Here is a 27328-nt window from a genome sequence, read left to right as displayed (position 1 = left end):
ACAACTGTGTTTAAGTGCCTGAACGCCAAGCCATACAAAGTTCTGAATGACAACTATGTTAAAAAGGTACAATCTTACTTCAGATGAATTTCACTGAGTTCATTAACTTGAGCAAAAAAAATCTCTACTTAAAAACAGTCAGTTTGCAGTTTCCTTATGAAATAAAGGCAGTACTTCCTCAGTAATAGGGTTATGTGTGTTCTGCTGCCTCTGAGCACTTTGGAAGACAAGTGAATATACATTAGGTAAAATGCCAAGTCTGAATCAGCACAGCTGAGCCTGAACTACCGTGCCTCACTGGGAGGCAGGATAAATTAACTCAGTCTTGGTACTATACAAACTACATTCACACACTTCCTGATGGCTTTAAGCACAAGCAAGAAACACTTGCATGCCTATCTGCTCCTTCTAAAGCACGGGTTAAGTGGTCTTCAGCACCGCAGAGAGACACTCTGGCTGTGTACAGGCAGGAAAAACAAGTGAATTGTTCCAGTGCAACAGCTAATGTGTTTAGGGGCACAAGAGCTCTCGATCGCCAGGTGCAAGAAATCAGGCATGGAAGGGAAGAGGCCGGCATGGCTGAGCCATGACCTGTGGGTCAAACTGAAGGGCAAGAAGAGATTGCACAGGCAGTGGAAGAAGGGACTGGTATCTTGGGAAGAGTACAGGGACACTGCCTGGTTGTCTAAGGATGGGATCAGGAAGGCCAAGGCTCGTCTGGAGCTGAACCTGGTGAGGGATGCGAAGAATAATAAGAAGGGCTTCTACAGGTACATTAATCAGAAAAGGAAGGTTAAGGAAAGCATACCCCCTCTGATGAGCAGTAGTGGTGAGCTGATAACAACAGACGAGGAGAAGGCTGAGATACTCAACAACTTTTTTGCCTCAGTCTTCACTGGCAACCTCTCTCCTCACACCTCCTGAGTCAATGGGCCATTTGATGGGGATCGGGAGGACAGAGGTCCTCCCACTGTAAGAGAAGGTCAGGTTCATGACCAGCTGAGGAACCTGAACGTACATAAGTCTATGGGGCCCAATGAGATGCATCCCAGAGTCCTGAGGGAATTGTCTGATGTAGTTGCTAAGCCACTCTCCATGATATTTGAAAAGTCATGGCAGCCAGGTGAAGTCCCTGGGGAGTGCAAAAAGGGAAACATTGCAGCCATTTTTAAAAAGGGTAAAAAGAAGGACCCTGGGAACTACCAACCTGTCAGCCTCACCACTGTGCCTGGGAAGATCATGGAGCAGATCCTCCTGGAATCTATGCTAAGGCACATGGAGGACAGGGAGGTGATTTGGGACAGTCAACACGGCTTCACCAAGGGCAAGTCCTGCCTGACCAACCTAGTGGCCTTCTATGATGGAGTAACTACATCAGTGGATGAGGGAAAAGCTATGGATGTCATGTATCTGGACTTCTGTAAGGTCTTTGCCAGAGTCCCCCACAACATCCTCCTCTCTAAATTGGAAGGATATGGATTTGATGGGTGGACTGTTCAGTGGATAAGGAATTGGCTGGATGGTCACATCCAGAGGGTAGTGGTCAATGGCTCGATGTCCAGATGGAGAACAGTGATGAGTGGTGTCCCTCAGGGGCCCGTTCTGGGGCCAGGGCTGTTCAATATCTTCATCAATGACATCAACAGCGGGACTGAGTGCACCCTCAGCAAGTCTGCAGATGACACCAAGCTGAGTGGTGCAGTCGACACGCCTGAGGGACGGGATGCCATCCAGAGGGACCTGGACAGGCTGGAGAGGTGGGCCTGTGTGAACCTCAGGAGGTTCAACAAGGATGAGTGCAGGGTCCTGCACCTGGGTCGGGACAATCCCCGGTATCAGCACAGGCTGGGGGATGAAGGGATTGAGTGCAGCCCTGCTGAGAAGGACTTGGGGGTACTGACAGATGAAAAGCTGGACATGAGCCGGCAATGTGCTCTTGCAGCCCAGAAAGCCAACCGTATCCTGGGCTGCATCAAAAGAAGCGTGGCCAGCAGGTCGAGGGAAGTGATTCTGCCCCCTCTACTCCACTCTGGTGAGACCCCACCTGGAGTCCTGCGTCCAGCTCTGGGGTCCAAGAAGGACAAGAAGGACATGGACCTGTTGGAGAGGGTCCAGAGGAGGGCCACAAAAATGATCAGAGGGATGGAGCACCTCTCTTCTTATGAGGAAAGGCTGAAAGAGCTGGGGTTGTTCATCCTGGAGAAGAGAAGGCTGCGGGGTGACCTTATTGCAGCCTTTCGGTACTTACGGGGGCTTATAAGAAAGATGGGGACAAACTTTTTAGCAGGGCCAGTAGCGACAGGACAAGGGGTAATGGTTTTAAACTAAAGGAGGGTAGATTCAGACTAGATATAAGGAAGAAATTTTTTACAATGAGGGTAGTGAAAGAGTGGAACAGGTTGCCCAGAGAGGTGGTAGATGCCTCATCCTTGGAAACATTCAAGGCCAGGCTGGACGGGGCTCTGAGCAACCTGATCTCGTTGTAGATGTCCCTGCCAATTGCAGAAGGGTAGGACTAGATGGCCTTTAAAGGTCCCTTCCATCGCAAAGCATTCTATGATTCTGTGATTCTGTGATAAGATCTGACTGTAGAGGTGGCAACAGAGGTAGTTCTACCTCAGTGCAACAGCTGTTTTAATAAAACATAAACACGCTTTTACCTAATGAAGACGTGACTTCAGGGAAAAAATAACAGGATGCTTTATGGAAAAAAATATTTCATATACCACACACAATGCCGAAGTGCTCAAAAGCCTAAATACGTAGCTTTAGAATAGTTAAATGAGAATGTCTTCAGCTGAGTTGGCATTGACTTCTAACTTGAGTATAATTTTCTCAATTGTAAAATATTGGCATCTACATACTGGTTGAAGAAAATGTTAGGAGAGAGGTACAGTTATAGTGTCACTGAAAACGGTACTTTTATACATTATCCATGAATAAAAGATAGAACATGAAAAAACTATAACCTTTTGATTTTCTTTTGTGCAATTAATGGATCACTAGATATTTTATTATCTATTGCCTGTAATGCACATAGTAATGAAACACATAACATTTTGTATATAAATGTCAACTAGGGTTCCTTGAAAAAGTGACTTGAATTTAGTATATAGTTTCCATTATAAAGTAGCTTTGAGTTGTCGATTACTAAGGCTGTCAGATTTTCTGCAAACTTGGTATAGTCAGTGACAAATTTGTATAGTAAGAAGATAAAACCAGTACATATATGTCATTCTTATACCTTGAATTAATTTCAAGGACAATTTCTAGCCATCCAAATAATAAGATTCTGGGTTACTTCGTAATAGAAATAGTGGCTTTAATACTACTTTTGACTAACTGATCAACACAATCATATGACATCGCACATGGATTTTATGATCCAGAAGTTCCCTTTTAGTTCTGTAAGGGAAATGTAGTGATGACAAGTTAAGAAATCTTAGTCTGCACATTTTTGTCAGCTGGTAGGCAAAAATACTGCTAGCTTCTAAAAACTGATAGACAATTGCACATAAAAATAATGAAAACAAACACTTCATCAAGTAAAGTACATGGGGATATTGATAGCTGACTTTGTAAGTCTTGTTAGTACATAAAGTAAGCAGCTTTATAAAAAGATTCTTTCTCTTTGCCTACATGGAAACCAGTTTTTATATTCCTTGCCCAAAGGAAAAATAATGTTGCTCCAAAAGCATGATCCTAGTTTTTATGCTGTTCCATTTTGCTTCATTTCTATAGAATACTGAATACCTCTCTAGAGAACTAAGATCAAAAAGCCTCAAGCACACAGGAGAGCTCTGGTAGCATAACAACTAACTGCACATCAGCTGAGCCACTGTAAGCATTGGTTACTGAGTACTGTTAACACATCACAGTAAATAAAGTCAATAATCTTAGCTTAAACTATGTGAAAAAGGCAACATATTTCAACTAGAAACGTTGAGTCGACAACAAGAGTGCTCCATTACAGTTGCACAGTGGATAGGTGCTTCCAGAGTAAGCCATTAGAATTTGATCATATTTCATTCTAAACCTATCAGCCATTTTTTAAAATGTCAAATAAAGCAGGAAAGGTTAAAAGTTCTAATATACAGCCATACTGCAAAACACTGGAGTGGTGTAAACAGTCTATGCCCTCACACACATACCAGGCCACTTGCTAACTCTTATGTAAATTTCCACCCATAGAGTGAAGCTAATAGAACTAAATCATAGAATCACAGAATCATAGAATCCTCAAGGTTGGAAAAGACCCTTAAGATCGAGTCCAGCTGTTAACCTAGCACTGCCAAGTCCATCTATACCATGTCCTCGAGCACCACATCTATCTGTTCTTTAAATACCTCCAGGGATGGAGACTCAACCACTTCCCTGGGCAGCCTGTTCCAATGCTTGACCACCCTTTCAGTGAAGAAGTTTTTCCTAATGTCTAACCTAAACCTCCCCTGGCGCAGCTTGAGGCCGTTTCCTCTTGTCCTGTCACTCGTTACTAGGGAGAAGAGACTGACCCCCACCTCACTACAGCCTTCTTTCAGGTAGTTGTAGAGAGCGATAAGGTCTCCCCTCAGCCTCCTCTTCTCCAGACTAAACAACCCCAGCTCCCTCAGCCTCTCCTCATAAGACTTGTGCTGCAGACCCTTCACCAACTTCGTTGCCCTTCTCTGGACACACTCCAGCACCTCGATGTCCTTCTTGTAGTGAGGGGCCCAAAACTGAACACAGTACTCGAGGTGCAGCCTCACCAGTGCCGAGTACAGGGGCACTATCACCTCCCTGGTCCTGCTGGCCACACTATTCCTGATACAAGCCAGGATGCCATTGGCCCTCTTGGCCACCTGAGCACACTGCTGGCTCATGTTCAGGCGGCTGTTAACCAACACCCCCAGGTCCTTTTCTGCCAGGCAGCTCTCCAGCCACTCCTCTCCCAGCCTGTAGCATTGCATGGGGTTGTTGTGACCCAAGTGCAGGACTCGGCACTGAGCCTTGTTGAATCTCATGCAGCTGGTCCCAGCCCAACAATCCAGCCTGTCCAGGTCCCTCTGCAGGGCCTTCCTACCCTCCAGCAGACCGACACTTCCACCCAACTTGGTGTCATCTGCAAACTTACTGGGGGTGCACTCGATCCCCTCATCCAGATCATCAATGAAGATGTTGAACAGGACCGGCCCCAGTACTGAGCCCTGAGGAACACCACTTGTGACCAGCCGCCAACTGGATTTGACTCCATTCACCACCACTCTCTGGGCTCAGCTGCCCAGCCAGTTTTTAACCCAGCGCAGAGTGCACTTATCCAAGCCGTATGCAGCCAGCTTCTCCAGGAGAATGCTGTGGGAGACTATGTCAAAGGCCTTACTAAAGTCCAAGTAGACAATAAGCAAATCTAAGCATATATCTCGTACACTGCTGTGCAAAAGTCAGACATCCTTCCTTAAATAACTAATGAAAGTGGGTTTTGCTTATCTGGCTGATTTTCCACTGAAGCTTATTAAATAATGTTCATATTTTCTACCCTGCTGACTGAGCTGAGGGGCAATAAACCTCCTGGTGACTGGTGATGATAAGCAGCCAAAGTATGTAACATTTTGAGCTGCTCCACATAGAGTCATTAAAGAACATCTGCCTATGCTGCTGCTTCTAGAAGAGGAACACACTTGCTCCCCTTTGACATTTCTTTCCCCTGAAGGAAAAAATGGTTCTTAGTTGTGTTTTACCAGCAATTAACTTTTCCCTGCATCGGCACTCTGTTCCTCTGTTAAAACTCACAGTATCCAACATACATACACAAAATTCTTGCTAGACTGCTTGATTTTTTGACTAACAATCTATTTGACCAGAAATACTGCAATTTGAAATGTGCTTCTTACAAGGCTCCCAAATTCCCAATATAGAGTCAGATGAACCCCTAGGGAAAATGAGTTTGAGGGTAACTATCTACTCTCATTAAAAACATTCCTCCATTGGTATCCAGGAATTTGTCTCTAAGAAGGAAACAACTGTTTTGTGGCTTAGGTAGCTGTCTGATCACCAGGTAATGCCACCATCCTAGTTATTCGTATTAGGCTTGGTTCCAGAACTGCAGTCCAGAACAGCAGGTTTGGCTTGAGCCCCACTGGCAGAGGTCTGAAGAGAAGCCTGAATAACATGGATATCTGCAGTGTATCTAGTTCTTGCCAGCCCTGCCAGAACTGCCTTTTCAATGAAATTTGATCCACTCTCCTCAGCACTCCTCCTCAAGAGTTCATTTACATTTCTCATCCTATCTCAAGTAAAAAGGACTGTCCTGAGAATACATTAGCACATGAAAATCCTGTAATAGGCGATGGATGTTAGAAATCTGTAGCTTGAGGCAGCAGTGACACCCAAAGTGTCTTATAAAAGTCACCACGCATTTTAAACTTGGTGTTATTGCTAAACAGGTCAGAAATACAAAGAACTGGCAAGTACAAAACAGCATGCCAAGGGTCCACTGTCTGATGGAGAAGTCTAAACTTAATTACTGGTACAAAGCCATTCATTCTGCTACAATGATAAGAATACACTAAACACCAAGTCCCTATTAATTTGAATCCACTAATGCTGCAGAAATGTACATACCAACTAAATGTGTGATTCGTATATGTGAATGACAACTACAGACGGACATTCCCATTTGCAAACAGCATGTTTCTGTTTTAATTTCTGTAAGGCCATAAATCAAAGCATAGCTCATCTGGAAATAGCTGCAATGTTATCTGATTTTAAGGTCAAAAATTCAGAAAGCCTAGACAGCTCTCATCCAAACTCACTAATCTTATCAGAGCTTTTAAACTTTTTACTTGCATCCATGGGAGCAAAAAAATTTCAGTTTGCACTTTTTAATATACCCTTTTTTATACATATTTTTCAAACAAAACCTGGTTGTCCCACATATTCATTTAGCACTGTGAGCTGAGGCTTTAAAAGCAAAACCTAAACCGTACAATTAATAATAAAACCCTGCCTTATTTTCATTAGTGTACTCCAAATGTGGGCAGACAGATGTCTAATGGTAAACAAGGATCTGTGGCCACTTCTGCCTTGAAATGCAAAGGCCACCTTACTTTTGTGGAAAGAGGGGGCTAGAGCAGAATAGGAAGCCTGACTGAGCTTACAAATATGCTCATTGGTTTTGCTCATTGTGGTAGCTCGATGTGGAAAAACAATGTATGTCAACAGTGGAAAAAGTCAATCTTTGTGAGAAGGGCCAGGCATCTAAAAACACTGATAAATGGGCTACAAAAAGCAGTAGCTACAAAAAGCTGGCCAAAGCAAACGAAACATTTCTAAAGGTTTGTATTTTTGCTGCTACAGCCAAAAACGTACAGAACAGAAAAATGCATGACTGAAGGTGTGAAAACTTACTATATTCTACCTCTCCAAAAGCAGAAACAGCAGGGCAGTAGAATGGGAGCAGCTTTCAGGATCTATGTGTCCTGATTACCTATGGGGGTTCCCTGTACCAACCCATGTCTTACAATGTAATCAGCACTTCATGCAATGATGGAAACTCGATCACGTCACCCAGTTTGGTTCTGCCGTTGATGCCTTTGCACACCTCTCCTTTGCCTTTCAAAGTAGGAAGAAGCCAATACTGACTATGTAACAAGGAAAACAGCATGTCAGTCAAACTCCGTATCCTACACCTAATTTAAACATTTTGTGCTCACTTCTCCTGGCACAATGCAGAATGGATGAGTAATTAGATCATTATCTCCCCATCAATGAAAATCCAACATCACTGGGACAGGAAGTTACAGCTGTATAACAACAGACAGCAGTATTGCATACTAGGTTAGAAACGGGAAAGGCAGGCACTACAGGCAATTTAAAGTTAGGAGGGATTTTATTGTAATTATCCCAACTGTAATATAGCCAAGAAAACAGTGATTCAAAAGGGAGCTCTCAAAATTCCTAGGCCAAAAATGATTATAACGAATTTTCCATATAGCCATTTTTCAGCTAATCTGGTCTCAGATTTTGCTTCTCAGATGTTTGCTGTTAGTACAGCATTAGTCTACCCAGAATTTAGAAGGGAAAGCTTATGATTAAAATTCCAATTCTGCCATGAGTTCTCTATAAGCGTAGTGTTATTGCAGAGAAAATGGGTTCTTAAAGGCCACATCCCAAAACAGAATGATTTGCTTTTCAGAAGTACTTTTTTGAGCTTCAGGTATAAATCATCTTTATTCCAGATGACTAAAAATTATCCAGAGAGGAAATTCTATTAATAGTAAAGAAATCACCCTGCCCACATTTTAAGAGTAGAAATTTAGCAAAGGCATCGGAAAAAAACACTGCAATACAATTTTGCCATAATCCTTTGCACTGGGGTGACTTTTTCCCCCCCTTTTGCTGCTAAAATAGCAGAACTTCCTTCCCCAACCCAAAGACGAGCTTTATAAACTGATATAAGAGTCTTCAGAAAGGAATGAGATATTTTTTCCTCAAAATTTAGTTGAGATTAGAGAGACTTTAAAAAGAATCACTTTATATAAAAAAAGAATGCACAGAAATCTCTGCAGAAAATTAGTTTAACTTGAGAGCTGAAAATTTTGAACAAGTGTTTCTTTACACAGATCTCATCAATATACTCTAAGTCTGCTGTTGAGAAACAGATCACCCAGAAAGAGGGAGCTGGTGATTCCTCTTGTTACTGTGAAGTATAAGCTATCAAATAATAGAGATCCAGCTATTGCTTTTCTATTAGAAAAGGTAATACCATGATTTTTTTTTGAGTGATACTTATGGACAAATTTTACTTAGTGTGCAAAATTGATCAAAGATAGCAAGCGACTACCAGACAGAAAACAAGGGAACAACTCAGGACATCTTAATCTAATTTACAGTCATCTTTTATGTACATTTCACTCTGGCTGAGGAATCAGGAATGTTATCAATAAACAGAAAGTGCTTCTCTCTGAGAATTTTTACAGACTTCATTGCTCAAACATATCTGTGCTCAAAGTAATAAAAAAAAAAATGATGTTTATTTGGATAGTTTTCTTTCAATTACTACAGAATGAAAATGTACCTTGAAGACTGATGTGTGCATTCATGGGCAAAAAGTAAGGATCAGGTTGTATACAAACATACAATGAAAGCACCAGTAAAGTAAGTATTGGCATAGTACAGTAAGTATAATATAGCAAGTATATATGTAAATATAGGTAGCACTTGTGTATGTGTATTCATACAGGATATACATTATCACAGTCAACATTAGATGAGAATAATGGCACTGTAACTAGTAAGCCATTCTAACTTGAACATCTTAATGATTTCCTATTGTTTGACCTATATTTTTAGTCAATGTTTTTTCATTGCTAAAATGTCTTTACCAATTGCAGTGAGGTTACAGAACATGTAAAAGCTGGATTAGTAAACAAGGGTAGGAAATAGGTTTTTCTCACTGACAAAGGTGTGGCATAAAAATAGCTTAAAGGATAACCACCACCTCCTACAGATTTTCTCTTATTTCTTAAGATGGTGTGGAAAATGTTCAAAATACATTGTAGTGGAGCTTGGTATTGACTAGAAGTTTTACTACACTATACTACGGAATTTAGTCCTGCCTCTTTTCCAACTCCTGTCTTTCACGAATGTTATTTAAAGTATCTCTACTCATGCACATCAAGAACAATTAAGTACAAGGGAACAAGTAATATTGTACTTTAGTACCACAGTTCGGCTGCAGCTTTGCAACATTACTCGAGAACCTGTAAAACGCAAATGAATTGCCGTCTTCGTAATTCAGGGAAAAAAGCGGATATCGTCACTCCCTCCGAGCAGCACACAGACAAACCCTATGTCTTCGCAGAGCTTGAGCTCTTCTCGCTATTGTTGCACGCTAATTAGAGCAGTTAAGTGGCGTCAGCCACAAAGGCAACCGGCTAAGGTTGGGCTGTAGCACCCGCGGGGGAACTGTTCGCAAGGAAGTTTGTGCACACCGATGTTTTCAGCAACCGCCTTATGGGAGAGGACCGGTTTCCCTTCCCTCCTCTCAGAAGGGGGCCATCAGAGGAGGCAGCGCCGAGCCAGCCCCGCCGCCCCCGGCCAGGTCAGCCTCACCTCCCTGAGAAGGCTGCAACAGCGAGACTTACCTTAGTGAGCTGGGCAATTTTCTTGCACATTTTCATGTGCATTTCCTGATTGCATCCCTCTGCCGAGCTGCTGCGAGCGGCTTTAGATCCACTACAAGTCCCGGGCTGATGAATCTTGTTTATGCCAGAGGCCATTAGGCTTGAAATATTTTAATCAAGTCTGTCTGTGTAGGCTCCGGGTAGTGCGATCCTGTCCCTGCGGCTGGCCTCCCCCGGCGCGCTGCAGGCACTCAAACCCCCATAGCGCTGGAGGAACTTCAGCCCCACGCAGGGCAAGCTGCAGCCGCCGCCGCTCTCCCTTCTGTGCAGATGTCCCAGTCCTTCAGCAGAACACCCAGGCGAGGAGGCAGAGAACAGCATGTGCAAACATCCTGATCGGGATTTTTTTTTCCCTCCCCTTCTCTTTAAATGGTTGAGCTTCTGCCAGGAGAAGATGCCAGCGGCTGGATGCTACAAATTCCCCACAGGAGCCGCTGAACCAGCCATACAAGCAGCAGCACAGACGTTGCTGGGGATCTGTTATAGAGATCATCTGCAGATTAAATCATGTTACCTTCTTGGGCTGTCAAAAGATTGCAGAGGTCATCAGAGAGGACCGTGTTGGCACCTTTCATAAGCTCTGTTATTTTGGCAATCCTCTTTAAGTATGTATGGACCAATAAAGAGATGAAGAAAACCTTGTTCCATTTTTGCTGCTCAGCTCAACGCAGAATGGAACAGTTCTTCCAGCTAAGAGGCACATTTGAGCACAGCTGAGCCCGGGAGCAGTGTCCAGGATCTGGTCCGCCTGCCTCATCCAGAGGCTGGTCAGTTCCCCTCAGTTACACTAAAGGCATTGGAAAGATGCCAGTAGAAAACTGACAATACTATGGGTCATTTTTTTTCATCTGCAAGCCTTTCCCTCTCTTCAAAGAAACCAGGCTTCTACATGTAAAAATAAATAAAAGGACAGAAACGGCAGAAAAAAGGGCACAAAAAAGGCAAGCTATTAAGATAATGGGATTTTTAAAGAAGAATGGTTCAGTAAAGTGTTATGCAAGAAGAAAATGGTTAGTGGACACGTTTAAACAAGTCTAGAAGAGAAAGGGGAAGGAGGAGAAGGCAAAGTAGGGTGAAGTCAGAGAGGTGGAGAAGAGGAAAAGGGAGAAAGAACAGGTAAGAGAAGCTGAGAGCTGCTCAACACCCCTTTGATGTGTCACTGCAGCCAGTACAAGAGACTCCACGGAGCAGGCAGAGGGCCCCGTCTCAGCTCACACTGGCTTGCAGCCCGCCAGAGGGGACATGAGGCTGCCTCTGCACCCCTGCCCCATGCAGGTAAGGCAGCTTTCCCATCTCACCTCCTGGCAGTACTTTCTGTCCTTCTCAGGCAAGAAGCTTCCACGTTGCTAGTGGTGGGTTTGAAAAAGAGCTTCCTCAGGACTATCAGAATTGGGAAGGAGGATTATCCAGTGTCAGCTAAGGGTAGGGAAAAAGGGAAAATCCTCGGTGAAAAAGGGAAATCCTTGGTGAGGGCAAAAAGAGATAAAGCACTGTTAAGAATAAACACTCCAAGTGGAAAAAGATCAGGGCAGAAGAATGCCTGCAGGCAGTGGGGAGGAGTGAGAAGATATAAGAACACCTTGGGACAGAGAAACCAAACCCTTACATTGCTGGAAGAAAAGGAGGGACTCTCAATCTCCAGGGGCAGAAAGAATCTTCACTCCAGGAGTGAGAGGAAATGAAGACTGACTGAGAGACTCAGCATAGGAGAAGGGGAAGGCCAGGAAGGAAAATGAAGATGGTCACAGTTGCTGGGAGATGCAAACCAGGGAAGAGAATTTTAGCCCAGCCAAAACATTAATAAGAAAAGGTAGGAAACAGAGCCTTGTATACAGGAATGACTAAGTATAGTTTCTTCATTCACTGACATTAAGTGTCCAAGATGCTGCTGCCTGTGACTGAAACTTACTCTATGACTAAAGCATAAGGACATGCCATTGTCAATTGTCTGGTATCTAATAAAACACGTACTCACACTTAACTCAGTTAATACAGTTATAATATCTTCTCTATATGGTCATCAATTTGAGAAAAAAGTGTAGGAACTTAATTATATGTAAAATTTTGATAAAAGTGACAAGCTTATTAGCACAATCAAGAGAACACAAAGAGCTAGAGAAATTTCCTGGTACCTTGTTTCCTCAGAAAAAGAACAAAACTGAGTGAGAATAGAGACCAAATTAAGAAAAATGCAAAAGGTTTTAAAAGTACTTACAATAAGTTACCTGTGTTATTGCCCTACCAGACAGATAGTAACATTCATGTTTTTTCTACTGAACAGCAGAGGACACACTGGACCTGAATGCATGGCTGGACAGAGACTTGAGACACTTACACAGGCATGGACAGAGCAGAGGAGCACAGATCTTCAGGTACACTGGGAAAGGAATAAACCACTGGGATATTTTCAAGCAGGCTGTTTATGTATTTTGGGGGGTTAGAGAGAAAAACTTGAGGCTTTGGTATAAGATGGTGTGTTAGCAGAACATAATTTGTCCCTCGTAAATTATTCTAAGTCAAGACAAGACTTGTCAGTCAATACTTCAAACCTTGGGAAAGTTTCAGTCAGATCTCATGCACCAGAAAATGCAACCACAGAACATAAATTCATAGGTGACTCAAGTTCATTAGCTCCACCACTCAAAAACCCCACTTGATTTCAATAACAGAATTTCAGCAGATAATGCCAGAGGTTTTCAATGAGAATTTGACCTTTTTTTCCTTCTAATTAATCTAGGGATCACCTATAGATAAGATGACAAAGCAAGGATGTCACAAAGCATAATTTGTGTACTACACAAATGTGGGTTTTGTGAGAACTGCATGGAACACATAAACAACTTACAGAATGTTCTTTAACTTAGGGCAGTATATGGCAAAGATGTTTAAAATACAAATTAAAAGTCTAAACAGAAAACACACACACTTCTGCTTGAATTATTACTGCTGCATTAGTTTTAAGTAAATTATGAGAGAAGGTGGTCATGGCACTACAGTCTTTCTAAGTCTATGAGTAATTGTACACAGGTTTATAGCTTTACTGCACAGATGCATTAACTAATTTACCTTTTTATTATAAAAAGCAAGTCATATATGAGTAAGAGACTAAGTCTTCCATTTTTGGTACCTCCTGCTTGTTGAGTATGCAGACTATATAGCTTCTGAAATCTTTATAATCCCTCTTTGCAGTCCTAACTCAGCCAACTGTGGTATGCATAATAGAGTTTAGAGACCTTTGTTCTACAAACTAGTCTTCTCAACCTTTGAATTTGGAAAATCATAGCACACAGACTATCATTATATGAAAGCATGTTCTTTCTCTTACTGTGCTGGTGGGTTGGGCCATTATTACACAACAAAAAGTAAATGTTCTGTTCATCACATCCTTCCAAAATTTGTGTTCAGGTCTGTTTTTTTAATAACACAACATTAAAGGAATATTTACTGTTCTTAATCGATGAGGAAATAAATAGGGTTTCTAATGAGTTTTGACTTGGAATCACATCCTTTCTTGTTTTAGAAGCATGTGGGGGGGAATCAAAAATCAAATTACTTTTCCCCTTCTAGAATGTTTTTATAATGCCTTTCTCCCTCTGTCAAAAAGAAAAGAAACAACTTGGAACAAAATCTGCATGCAAAGTAATTTTTGAGTGCCTGTCCTCCTTCTATGGTACCAAAGCAATTTGTCATTGCTTGGTTAACATAAAAGCACTTTGTCCTGTCACATATTTAGTCTATAACAGTGACTTGAATGTCAGAAACATTCTCTGACAGCTGATCAGTCAATGTCAGTAAATCTTTAAAAGCATCTCTAAGTCAACATCATCAGGATTGTCAAATGGGAAAAGGTGCAATTCTGGTTATGGTTGTTACAAAATCCTTGCCACCAAGAAAATTAGCTTTAAATGGCTGAAACAAATTTCAGGTAGGCTTTCATAATACATATATAAAATTCTTAAGACCTTGCATGATTTAAACATCAGTATAATTTAAGTAAGGTGTGACCCATATGGATCAAACTCACCCAGTTTACCTCACTATCTCAACTGAAACCCAAGTCCGTCAATCCAGCATTACTTATACCTACACAAAAAAATCTTTGTGTCATATATAAGGTAAGACTAGCTATTATTAAAAGATCCATACACCCCAAATTCCAAGACATAAAGAAGATATTACTGTTGCAAATGTTTAATACATAAGTTTGCGCCTGTTTAACATATTACAAACAGCTTTCCCAAAACACTATTAATAGAGAGCTCAATTCTTCAGCTATTTTTCTAAATACCAGTACTACTGAAGTCAGTGGCATTTTTTTTTTTTAATACATGAGGGCAAAGTTAAACTGATCCCCCAGATTACACTCTTCTGCTGTTTCACAGTCCAATAAAATTTGCATTTGAAAATGGTAGGACAATACAGTTAGTCATTAACTGTCACGTTATGTTTCAAATGACAAAGCTGTATCAATAAAATGGATTTAAAATTTTTCAAGTTAGTGTCTCAACAAAGGAAGATGCATCCCTAAGTGAGATTCTAATTTAATTCATAAATCACTATCCTCATTATTGATCTCCATTTAAGTTCATTTTGGTCCCAGAGTAGCTTTTTGACTCCTGAATACAGAATTCAGGGACTGGTTTTTTTCCTTCTTACAGGAAAACAAGAAATAGAAATAAGGATAAAAACTAGACAGAAGACTCGTAAGAGCAGCTGTCCTGCTCACCTAATTCACTATTCTACTTCCAATAAAGCTTGTTTTGGGATTGAATGCAAGAAAAAGGACAAGTATAAAGTGGTTCTGCCACTGGTACATCTTGGGTAATTACATATATTATGTGTATTTTTTACATATATATATAAATATTATATATAACTACTTTATAATCTTCATTTCTTCCCACCTCACAAAGAAAACAGGATTTGAGAGTCCAATTCAAAAAACACTAGAAGTGCTGTTGATTTCCTCATTGATTGAAAACAGTAACTATTCAAAAACATATATACAATTTTATAGCTGACTTACATACACACAAGTTTTGGAGGGATGTGGTGAACAGAACCTCTGATTACTACTGCATAATGATGGCCCAGTTATGGATGAAATATTACTGCCCTTATATTTTTAATATGGAAACTGGAATCAACCAGATGGATCAGTTATAAAAGCCCTGGAATACCTACTAAACAGGACAGCAACAACTTTCCTTTTTTAACCTGTTTTTTACCCAGTGACTGACATCTAAAATTACCACAAAGTAACTGGCATGCAGCAAGTTTGGCTTACCTTGGGACTGTGTATTTGCTCACACAACAAACCTGACAAAGGAAAGAGAAAGGATCTAGAACAGTGGGTCAGAAGTAGAGACAGCCAGCCAGAACTAGACCATAGCATAGCAGATGAGGTCACTGTTTTGAAGGACAAGGGAAAAATCTTGAATTATTAGAGCACACTTCCCTCCAGAGCCTGTAGCACCATCCAAGGTTCTGAGTTTCATCATTTCTTTCCTTTTCAGAAAGTGAAACCCACTGGCCACAACCCCTGGGCCTGTACTGCTGGTGCCCTCCCAGTCAGTGGTTATATCCATCTCTCAAGCAGCCAGCCCTCACTGAGCCCTGACAGTTAGCTCAGAAAAGGACTGAAGGCCCAGGGCTGAGCTGAAATGGGGTTCCTGGGCCCATGGGCAAGGGGTATGGCTGGAGGCCCCAGGTGAGTCTGGTCAGGGGCCATTAAGGCTTATTAGTGCAGTCAAGGCCCTGAAACATAACCTGTAAAAACTCTGACAGCAAACACCTCTATCAGTTGAACACAGTATCTGGTATCACAGGGACACTGTTATACTCTATGCGGAGCAAAGTCTAAATGGCCAACATTTGTGATCCGACTTCAGCATGTTATATACCTACACATGAAATACCAATTATGATACTGGGAATCTGGATTCCTGTGGCATATTTACCCTGAAAGGCAGGATGTCTAATTGGGTTAGACTTCAATTTGTCATAACAGAAGCCTGACTTCTATTTCTATGTAGAAATACAAAGCCTAGTAGAAATATTTAAAGCAGACTGGAAGAAATAAATCTTCCATCCTGGATGAAATCCATCATACTGCAAGGTATTCACCAGGGAAAATCCTCATCTGTAGATCTGAGATGCAGGTAGGTATAAATGGGCTGCCAAACATGTGAATAAAAAAAATAATTCAGTTCACATTATTAGTTTCACTTAAAATAAAAGTCCTGGGTTTTTAAAGCCACAAGAATCACAAAGTTTTACCTGTTCTTCCCTTCCTGTTTCCATCCTCTTCTCCACATCCTCTTCTCTTCCTGTTTCCATAGTCTTCTTTTCCTATAGCAGAAAAAAAGCTAGATTAAGTTAATTTCCCAGTAAAAATATCTTAAATAGAAAGATGGTTACACATTGTATTGCCCTAAAAAATATAACCTTCCAAAAAAACCCAACTCATTGAGGATTTGCTGTTGATTATAGTGTTTTTGTAGAGTGACTATTTTGCCAACATAAACCAAAAACTTTTAGGAAAAAGTTAATATATATGATTCTATGTTACTATTGTACTTGTGCATATAGAATCTATTTCTTGCTCTCTAGGAGCAGAAGGGGATTAGGCCAGATCCATACGTTTTAAAAGTTAATACAAAATACAAATGACTCATCTTTAAAAAGCAGGTATCTGTTTTAAACATACACAAATGTATGGTAATACAATACGTCAGGAAAAAACCCAACTGTCTGCCACATGTATAAATGATTTTAAAATTTATTTTTATCTATAAAATAGAATTTTTTTTTCCTGCTGCTGCCCTCCATTCTCCACGTACAGCTCATACACCCCATAATCCTTGACACAATTGTAAAGATAGAATAATTCCATTATTTTGTCGATAAAAATCTGCTACTTAAACACTGGGAAGACTCAGCCCTGGAACAAGACTGACCCCTAGTGCTTATCTATTTTATTTGTTAGGTGTTTTTTTTCTTTGAAAGCGAAGAATGACCCTTCTTCAGGATGGGTTCTATTTGACCTACTGTCATTTGATGGTATGTTATCTGTTTTTACTAGATAACTATCATCACTTGAGGTAATTAGACACTTTTTTTAAGCCCAAACACAGAGAGACATCAAATACCTTAAGTTCCTAGTGTCCACAGTTAACTACTTCTGTTCACATTTTTGAATGCTGTCTATAACTCTGTAATTAATATATGCTCAGAATGTTTCCCCTCAGCTAATCATCCCCTGCCTTGCTTCTCATTAAATATCAGTCCTTGTCTCACAGTATGTTCTGTAACCCACAACATGTCTCTGGAGTTTGAGCTTAGTTCTCTTTCCTGGTTTTAATGAGATACAGAATTTATTACTATTCTCAAGTTAAAGGATTTCTGGGAAAACATTAGGTTCACAACAAACACTTGAAAATTTGGGGAAAATTTCCACTAGTAAAAGATTCAGTCTGGAAGGAATGCAAATGTGCAACAAGTCAGTTTTCCATACTATCCATCTTTTCAACCCACCCTTACAGCCGATACAAAACAGAAGGATGTTTCAATAAGAAATGCACAGTGTGAAAATTGGATTCAGCTTAGCTAGTTCACCCAGGGAACTAAGTAACCAGTTACTTAACCGGTTACCTAGTGAACTTAATCCCCTTTGTTACCTAAATCTTTAAAATAGGCAAAACTGAACTTTAAAACAAGCAGACACATCTCCCTCTAGATACAGTAGCTGAGCATTTTTTGTCTTATTGGATGATCATTCTCCAAATGGGCTTTTATTACTTTTAGATACAGGCTGAGCTTGCTTGGTCTGCTACCCTAACCGCTTCGGTGTAAGGCTCCCGTTTACAAAATGCAACTATACTAATTGTTCCAGATGATCACGTCCGGAGAGGGCTTTAGGAGAGTAACCGAGGGCAGTACCAGAGTTTGTCAGGCTTATTCAACTATTTTGCACCAACATACATTCTGGAAATCCTCTTGCCCGACGTTTCTCCTCAGCCGCAGCAGGGCCGATGCCCAGCCTACTTTGAAACACCCGCTCCTGCCCCGATCGCGCCCCGGGAGGCGGAGACGCGGAGGCGCAGCCGGCCGGGGCCCTGCGCCGCCCCAGCCGCTCCCCTCCCGCCCAGCCCGCCCCAGCGGAAGATGGCGGCGCGGCGCTTCCCGCGCGCTCCCAGATAACGGCCGCTCCGCCCGCCGTCGCCCAACCCCCGCCCCGCCTCCAGCGCGCGGAGGCGAGCACGCGCATCGCCCCTCCCCGCCCACCGACTTTCTCGCGAGACCGGGAGCGGTACTCGCGCCGAGTTTGAAGCTGGGCGCGCGGGCGCTGCGGCCGTTGCTGGCGTGCGCGTGGCGGCTGGCGGGGGACGGTCGCCGGTAGCGGCCCCGCGGCTGGAGTGGGAGGCGAGGAGCGGCTAGGCTTGGCTTGGCTAGGCTTGGCTATTGGGCGGGAGCCTCCGTCCGCCGTTAGGAGTGGCCTTGCTGCTGCAGGGCCCTGTGCGGGAGCAGCAGCTCTCCGCCTTCCCGGGGCGGCTCTGCGCTACGGGAGCCCGGAGCAGGGGAGTGGTGAGGTGACCGTCCCCTTTCTCCGCAGCCATGGGAGCGAAAAAGAAGCTTCTGCAAATCAAGGAAGCCTTTCAGCTGGCCCAGAAGCCTCACCAGAACCAGGCGAAGCTCGTTGTGGCTTTGAAGCACACCTATAACCAGGTACGCCTGCCCTCGGGGCTTGCCGGCGGCCGGGAGGAGCGGTGACCCGCCAGGCTGAGGGGAAAATTAGGGCGCTCAGAGCTGCTCGTTTTTTCCTTCAGAGGGCAGGGAGCCTCTTTGGCCTTGGTTCCCCTAAAACAAGCGTTGAGGCCGGTATGACTGAGAAGAGCCCTGCGACTTAAAAAAAAACAACCCAAAACCAAGCCCTATGCTACACTATTATGCATAGTTGTCTCCTGCGAACATGATGGGCGTAAGAACAACCCACGGCAAGTGTTAATGATGTTGCTGGGAGGCGTTTAGATACCCGGGAAGTAGGTGTGACACAGGATAATAATGGATGAGGGTGTCGATTGCCGGTCTGAAACCTATTTGCAGGTAAAGATAAACGCCAGGAAGGAGTCCAGTGGTCAAGACATATGCCTGCTGCGGAGTTAAAGCAAAATATTCAGTGAAGAGTGCACAGCAGCGGGTGTGCCCTAACTGCTGGCTTTAGCGCTTTCAAAATTTAAATGGAAGCTGCCAATTATAAAACCGTTTGTTTTATTTTTCGGTCGTACTGCTTTTGAAAGATGAACTGGGTAGTTATCTTTTGTTGTGGTTTGATTTTTATTTTTTTTCAGTTGGAAGATAAGGAGGATTTTCATGAAAAATTCATTCATTTCCTTAAGTATGCTATGATAGTCTACAGACGGGAACCAGCAGTGGAACAAGTTATCAATTTTGTGGCTAAATTTGTTACTTCATTTTGTCAAATGGAGAAAGAGGATGGTTGTGAGGAGGGAGAAGAAGATAATTTACTTCTGAATTATGTGTTTAACTTTCTGCTTCAGGTACAGTAACACATTATTAAATCTTTAACTTAATGCAGTGGGGAAAACTTGCTGGCACTCGAGATGATAGCTACAAACTAGAACTTAAAAAGTGAAAGCAAGGCAAAGCTAGTGCTTTACGAGTAATGCCTCCCCCCCAACCCACCACACCCCCCCAATAACCCAACAACTGGATTTAAAAATTTAGGCCTGTGAGAAAATATGAACTGTTTCCTTATTTGGCTGTCAGATGTGTCATAGGCTTTACTATAGGTGCATTTATAAGTGTGAAACTGTGGAAGTGTCGTGGAAACAAATTTATACTGTTTCTGTGATAAGTAAAATTATGAAAAGATCTTTCATACAAGTATGGTTGGCATAGTTATTATTCATTTCTGGTTATTGCAAGTGTTACATAGAAAGAAGATTAACAGTTCCAATAGCATGAAAACACAAGCAGAATTACATTTTCTTAAACTAGTGTTTTGACATGGAAAAATTATTGATCGGGCCAAGATCACTAGTGATCATTGCTAATATCTTTTTTTTTTTTCTTTCTAATGTTTTATGGAGGCAGAGCAGTGAGTTAGCTAATGTACTGTAGTGCACGTTGAGTGGTAAGCATGTTTTTTTCTTTGTACCACTGATACAGGTGATGGGCCATAATAGTTTTCCAGTTCTGTGACTGTTTAATCTTATGAACAATAAACTTAAATAGGAAAACCTTTTGAAATACAGAAGTGCATATTTCATGTATTGTATAGAATATTAACTACTTATATGTGCATATTAATAGTCTTATGTTGGAAATGAGAGAAGTGTGATTATAAGAATACTTTTTTTTTTTCCTTTCCCTAAGTCTCACACTGCAAACAGCCATGCAGTTAGGTTTCGAACATGTCAGCTTGTTAATAAGATTTTGGGAAATATGCCAGAGAATGCCCAGATTGATGATGACTTATTTGATAAAATTAATGAAGCTATGCTGATTAGACTTCAAGATAAATTTTCAAATGTGAGAATTCAAGCTGTCTTGGCCCTGTCGAGACTTCAGGATCCTAAGGATGAAAACTGTCCTGTTGTTAATAGTAAGTAGTGTTGGGTTTTTTCTTTTGTTTAAGAACGTTTGTTGATTTACATTTCTTTAAAACAGTTCTGAGAGTTTTTTTAAGCATTGAGTAAACAAATCTTAGAGGGTATTCTTGTAATAGTTCATAAACTGTGGAGGTCTTTGCCAGAGGAGGTTGTAGATGCAAGAGTTGTGTATGTTCAAGGGGAAAAGACAGAACTGCTTGAAGGAGAGATCCACTGGGGATTAAATGACAGACAAATCATATTGGGCTCAGGCTAATCTATGGACTGAATGCAGCTGAAGGATGGTGAGAATAATAGTGTTTTGCAAATTGGGATGGAGGTATGATACATGCTTGCTCAGTTCTTACCCTCTAAGGACCCTTTTGTACTATGAATTCTGTTCAATTTGTACAAAAAACCCTAGAGGAGTACAGATGATAACAGAAAAACTAATTTTGTCTCAAATTATGGCTGTCTGCCACATGAGAGGCAAACTGGTTACTGACATTGTTGACCTATGTTTTTTTTGCCCGCCCCCCCCAATCTCATCTTATTCACGAATCACTTCCTTTAAGAGATCAGCACCGATGGAACCCTGTCTTTGTGCCCTTTGTGGGTTTCTTTGTGTATAGTATGATTCTTGACTAAGCCTCTACTTCCATTGCCTCAAGGTAGAGGGACTGTAGGTTTTTACCTGCACAGCTGTTGTTATGTAAATTGTGCCCTGATTAAACTTTACATACTGTCTTTTGTGAAGAGTGTAATTTAGTTAGTTGGGTTTTTTTTTTGTTGCTGTTAAGGTACCTTCTTTGAAATTATATTTTTTCAGTGTTTGTTTATACATTGCTTATTTAGGAGCATATAAATCTCATAGTCAATCATCATCTCGGAGCAGGAAGAATAATTCAAATATTCTCTGATTAAATTCTTTTTGTTCTTGCTTTTAATTTTGAAGAAGGGTCAAGAATATAACAAAAAGTATTATGTAAGAGATTTACTATTTGAGTTTTGGTAGGCTTAATGGAGATTGCAGTTTTCCATTTATAGGAAAATCTGAGGATCTACCTCAAAGGTAATGAGGATGTTGAGCCAGTGAATAGAGATCTTAAGGAGCCAACATTTGGAAGCTTTTTTTTTTTTTTTTTTTTGTCCAGTAAATGGCAAAGTGGTTATTTATCAGTGGGATCTAGCAATTTTCAGAGTTATTAACTGAAGATCCTACTTGTGATTGCAAATATTATTTTCATAGTTGAATTTCTTTTGAGATATAGCTCAGCGTGTAATTGCCTTAAAATCTTGGGGTTGTGACCCTAAACTGTTCCCTAAATTTGTATGATCTATGCAGGGGCAGAAGAAGGGTTTTAATAATAGCTGCTGATTTTTTTTTTTTTCTTTTTTAGTATTCTTTGTTTTTCTGTAATGTTTCAAACTCTTATGGAAACATTATTATGACTATTTTACTTTCAGTTTACAACACATTGCTTGAAAATGATTCAAATTCAGAAGTAAGGCGTGCAGTGCTGTCGTGTATTGCTCCATCAGCAAGGACTTTGCCAAAAATTGTAGGTCGCACTATGGATGTAAAGGAAGCTGTCAGAAAGCAGGCATATGAGGTAAATTGGATCACTTAATATTAATTTCAAAGACTGACATAGAAAAAAGGCTTTAAAACTTTTATTATATTTCACTGGTTAAACACTAAGAACGGTTTAATAATTTATTTTCACTTGCCAGAATTTTGAGGGGCAGTGATTTAATACAAGTTTTCAAGTTAAAACCCCTGAACTTGACTGCAGAACTTGCTTCATAAAAATTACTTTTGTGATAGAACTCGGCTCTTCAGGGCCAGACAGTAGAAGTATAGGTTATGTATACAGCCTTTTGTTTTCTATCTATTCGTTTTGTGTTGTTTGTGAAGCAATTTTTCTTCTCTGTTATTACATAATAGATAATTCAGTAATGGTAGTGTCACAGCAATACTGGTGTAAAAAAAATTGCATATTTTTAGTATTCCAATTTTGAGACGTATCAACCATTACTTATGTTTATGTGTAGGGCTAAGGGCAAGAAGGTATGCTACCATATAAATTTCTTGTGCAGGCATCTTAAGCAAGATCTTCAAACAAAATGTTCAATTTTTTCCACACAGAACTATCTTCTGTTCTTTCTTCGTTCTAGATTCAATGCTATTTTTTATCGGAATCTCTGTGTTAGTAGGCTTTAAGAAAAGTACATACTTCAGTCATTTCATTGCAGGTATTCATTGCTCTGGGAGCTTTGAAGAGAGAATAGTTTTCGTATCCAGGTGTTGCATTCAAGTGGAGCTGCCAAGCTTCTAAGCTGTTTGTTAATTTTATTCTTACTTTATTTTATTTTACATTTTCTTCCATGCATAAGAATCTGCTTGTTAATGTATTGGTACAATGCTGATGGTACAGGTATTACAGGCTTTTATTGACTTACACTTTCTGTGGATGGGTAAAACTGAGAGTTTAAATCCACAGGTAGTTAATGAATACAGTTATTATAATTTGTAGAAATGTATTTTAATGTCCTAATATTTTCTTTAAGGTTTTAGCAGAAAAAATTCACATGAGAGCTCTGTCGATAGCGCAGAGAGTTAAATTGTTGCAACAAGGACTTAATGACAGATCTGGTAAGAGATCATCTTCCTTAACATCTTAATACAAATGTTTAAGAGAGAATACTTTCTAATGTTTTGGGGATGATTTATGTGGAAGCTGTGATGGCAATAATAAGGAGCTCAAAGGGAGTCATGAGGTACTAGGAAATGTTTAAGCGCAAGAAATTCTGCTTGCTGCTTTGGTTTTCCAGTCCCCTTATAGTGGACAAACCCTAAAAGGATTGCACTTTCAAAAGAGTGACTTGGAAACCACTGTTCTCAGTCTAAAACTGAAACCTATTTTTGGTCTAAAATAGGACCAAATGCTATTAAAATTAAAAAACAACAATGTAATTAAACACAGAAGTAGAAATGTAATTCTTTAATTCAGTGTATTTTGAAACATGTTTCATTACAGATATTTTGTAACTAATAAATATATTAAAGAACTGAAATGTAAACATTATGTGTGTTCGGAGAGAAATCTTCTCAGCTGGTTAGTTTTTCATTTAACTAGCTTGAATTTTTTTAACGAATTTTTGATTGACCCTCATTCATTTTGTCATGAAACAGCTTTATTCTTTTTGATGTCTTCTGTACTGTATCATTTTTATATAAAGAGCCATTCAGAATGTACCCATAATTGTGTGTGATGGTGTTGCCAAATGATCAAAAGGTCACATGCATCTGAGTGAGACAATCTTGGCCTGCCTACATAGAACATGGCTTTTTTTTTTTTTTTTTTGCAATAATAGCAATTATATATGTGAATTGCACAATAAAAGCTGCCAGTTTTAAGTGCTACTGTGTTGTCCACATACTTTGTGTGGAAAATCTGTACTAAGCCCTGTTGAATTTCACTCTGAGAATTTTCCTTGCTTAGTGATGTGCTGCTTGTGAACTGTGAGAAATACGACTTATGTGGATATTCACTTAGAGAACAAGACAAGAGTACTGTGTTCATTGGTAACCGGAGCACTTAAAGGCATGTCATGTATGCATGTGGGTTTTTTTGATTTACCTTTCATTTTGGCTAGTTGGGGATCATGTTAGTATGTTCTTGACAGAAAAGGAAGAGAGGATCAGCTGAGTCCTTGCTTAAGCTGTATAGAACTACACTTAAAAAGAAATCCTCCCTCTGTATAATAAGTTTCAGTTAGCATTTTTCCCTACCTACCCTGAATTGTTCTATAGTAGTCTAATGAAGTTTGCCAGGTTTTGTTTTTGAAGCCTAGCACTGAAAAACCCATGTTCTGAATTACTGTTTCTTATCAGTATACTAGTTTGCTGTTTGACCTAACTAGCTGCTGCTTGTCTCCTGGCTGCCACTCCCCCTGCCTGCCCCCCCCCCCCCCCCCCAGTAATACTTGGTCTTGACAGGTAATTCTTTTGTCTTAGGGTGAATGTGTTTCTGTTTTAGTAATCTTTCAAAACTTGGGGGGGAAGCTACCTTCACTATTTTTTCCTGTGATCCTTCATTTGTCACGAACAAAGATTTGTTGCATTCCCTTACTGGGAAGGTACAGCCTTTCTACATGGCCTGTATTTCAGTGACACTGAGGTGTTTGACATAAAAGAACTGCCGCCTTTTATGATCCAGAGCAAATACTTTCTCTGTTGGTGTCTCTCTCTTTCTGAGGATGATTCTTCGTCCCAGCTATTGAAGACTTGCTCTTTTTCTTGACACCTAGAATCACAAGGGAAAATATCTGCCAGGGTGTGTAGCCTCACTGATATTGTTGATATTGTATGCTCTTTGCTGGGCAAAGGAGGTTTATGTTCCAAATTGGCTGCATTTATATATGTATCCACTAGTATTCATTCATTTTGATCTGTTTTGCAAATTCTATAACCTTGAATATGCATATCTTGAATTTGCTTACTGAGTAACTCCCAAGCTAACAAGAGAGGAACCTGCTTATTCAAGGTTGCTAGGTTGAAATTTTGGATGTTTTTCCATATTGGCTTCAGAACAAGGGTTTATAATTAAACAAGACCTAGAAGACATAATCCAGATTCTGCTTAGTTCTACTTTTCAGTGTGCATTCAGCTGTCAATTCTTCACTCTCATTCTCTTTCATTCTACTACATTCTACTTGTTTATGCTTTTCACCTTCTTGGAAAGGTTTCTCATTCTTAGGACCTTAATTTAGCTCTTTCAAGGCCTTTTTTACAGCTCTTTTTGAACTCTTGACTATATTTAAGTGCCGTCTTTATTATCGTAAGTTACATAGAAGAGGAAAGATGACTGTTGTCAGTGTGTGTGGACTTTGTTTCCATTATATTGGATATTGTTTTCTAAAAGGTCCTAAGAGCATGCTTGTATCACTCCCTAGTTATGTTTTTACTTCCACCAGACTATTAACCTTTCTACTTCCCTGCTTAAATTTGTGTGTATGTATTAATGGTGTACATATTCTAGATATTCCCATAAATACATTTCCCTTGATTAAATAGTACTCTACTGATCCAGAAACTATTTGTTGGTTGGGCAATGGGGAGGAGGGACTTAAAGTATCTTTATGTAAATTTCATAATCCAGTTGAATAATTGAATTAACACAAGAATTCTCTGTGGCATTTCAGAGTAAAGGTCTGTACAGTAGTATCCCGCCTCCAAAAGGGGCCAATTCCTAAATCCCTGAAACAGCAAGTATGTAACAATGCTTCCCCAGAATACTTCCTTGCTCTACAAGACTTCATGGTTTGTAGATTTTCTGGGTTGAGGTGCTGTCTTTAGATGTCACAATTTTTGGATAGAGGTTTTTTTTTTTTTTTAATTCCCGGGGGGGGAATATATCGCCTCGAAAATGTAGTAGTGCTCCATAGGTAGTTCTTGTTTAACTGCCTTTTTTTTTTTTTTTTTTTTTCTTAAGGTAGTGTTACGTTCAACTATATAATAACTTATTTCCAAAAAGCCTTCTATAGAAAAATGATTTGTGGAAGTATGTTGAAAACTTGGTATTTTTTGACCTTTAACATTTTAAACCGTTTAAATTCCTGTATTATTAGATGCTGTTAAGGAGGTAATGAAGAAGAAGCTGCTTCAAGCCTGGTTACGATTGACTGAAGGAGATGTTTTAGAATTGCTTCATCGACTGGATGTGGAAAACTGCCCAGAAGTGGCCATCCCAGTACTAAATGCTATATTTTCATTATCTCCACTTCATGACTTTGTTCAGAACTGTAAAAACCTTGACAACAGGTATGCAGATCAGTTTTCATTTCCAAAAGATGAATATTTTGTATAAGAACATTAAATTAAAGGTTATATCTAAATTGGGAGGAGAGTAAGTATTACCTGTGATAAAAGACTGATATTGTGGTGTAAGCCATGACGTCTCCTTGGTGTTTGTGTACTTAAGTGTTTTGGGTATGCTTTTTTCTTCTTTAAAAGATCTGTGTTCACCGGCTGAAAATGATTGTGCCAGATAAGCAAGAGGAAAAAATGAAAAATGTCTTTCACTTCTTGTTTCCTGAACACCCCAAAAATAACACTCAGTAAATTAATCACACACAGTAAATTAATCAACTAAACAAGCTTTTCTATGAGTAACAACTTAGTCTAATTTGTTTTATTTCCTGTACTGTCTGTACAGCTTATAGTAAAGGCAATGCTCTAGTTTACCCCCACAACTGTAATTTCCTCTCTTCTTTTAACCTGTGGTACTGAAAAGCTCCTTTTTTCCCATTCCTCTTACCTCTAAGTAATGCTTCTGGTCTTTCTCATACATTTCCTAGTCCTCTTTGGCTTCCCTCTGTCCTTTTTGCTGAGCTAGAGGCAGCACAATTTGAGGCTGGTTCAGTTATCCATAAACTGTTTGGAGAATAAATCGGAATGGAATTATTGGTCTTGTGTTTCAGCCTTCTTTTGGAGCTATTTTATTCGTATTAACAGAGCTTGACAGAAGTTGGTATCTTAGAGGCTTCTTT

At 40.3% G+C, this 27328-nt stretch overlaps 2 protein-coding genes across 2 annotated transcripts in view; one reads left to right on the top strand and one right to left on the bottom strand.

The window, feature by feature from the left end:
• FAM184B (family with sequence similarity 184 member B) overlaps positions 1 to 10256 on the bottom strand; it is a gene marked incomplete at both ends in the record, with an annotated part of 47933 nt that extends 37677 nt beyond the window's left edge. Inside the window, one exon of the mRNA XM_082315257.1 lies at positions 10122 to 10256. Coding sequence (XP_082171383.1) covers positions 10122 to 10256 — 135 coding nt within the window. The remainder of the gene's footprint in view (positions 1 to 10121) is intronic.
• An 8520-nt stretch (positions 10257 to 18776) lies between these two features.
• NCAPG (non-SMC condensin I complex subunit G) overlaps positions 18777 to 27328 on the top strand; it is a gene marked incomplete at both ends in the record, with an annotated part of 28293 nt that continues 19741 nt past the window's right edge. Inside the window, 6 exons of the mRNA XM_082315314.1 lie at positions 18777 to 18887; positions 19511 to 19720; positions 20559 to 20787; positions 22241 to 22386; positions 23345 to 23429; positions 26408 to 26600. Of these exons, the coding sequence (XP_082171440.1) occupies positions 18777 to 18887; positions 19511 to 19720; positions 20559 to 20787; positions 22241 to 22386; positions 23345 to 23429; positions 26408 to 26600 (974 nt within the window). The remainder of the gene's footprint in view (positions 18888 to 19510; positions 19721 to 20558; positions 20788 to 22240; positions 22387 to 23344; positions 23430 to 26407; positions 26601 to 27328) is intronic.

The sequence above is a fragment of the Platalea leucorodia genome (assembly GCF_965183815.1).
Source record: "Platalea leucorodia genome assembly, chromosome: 6".
NCBI classification, from domain to species: domain Eukaryota; kingdom Metazoa; phylum Chordata; class Aves; order Pelecaniformes; family Threskiornithidae; genus Platalea; species Platalea leucorodia.
Note: the sequence above shows the minus strand (reverse complement) of the source record. Positions and strands in the feature narration are given on the sequence as shown.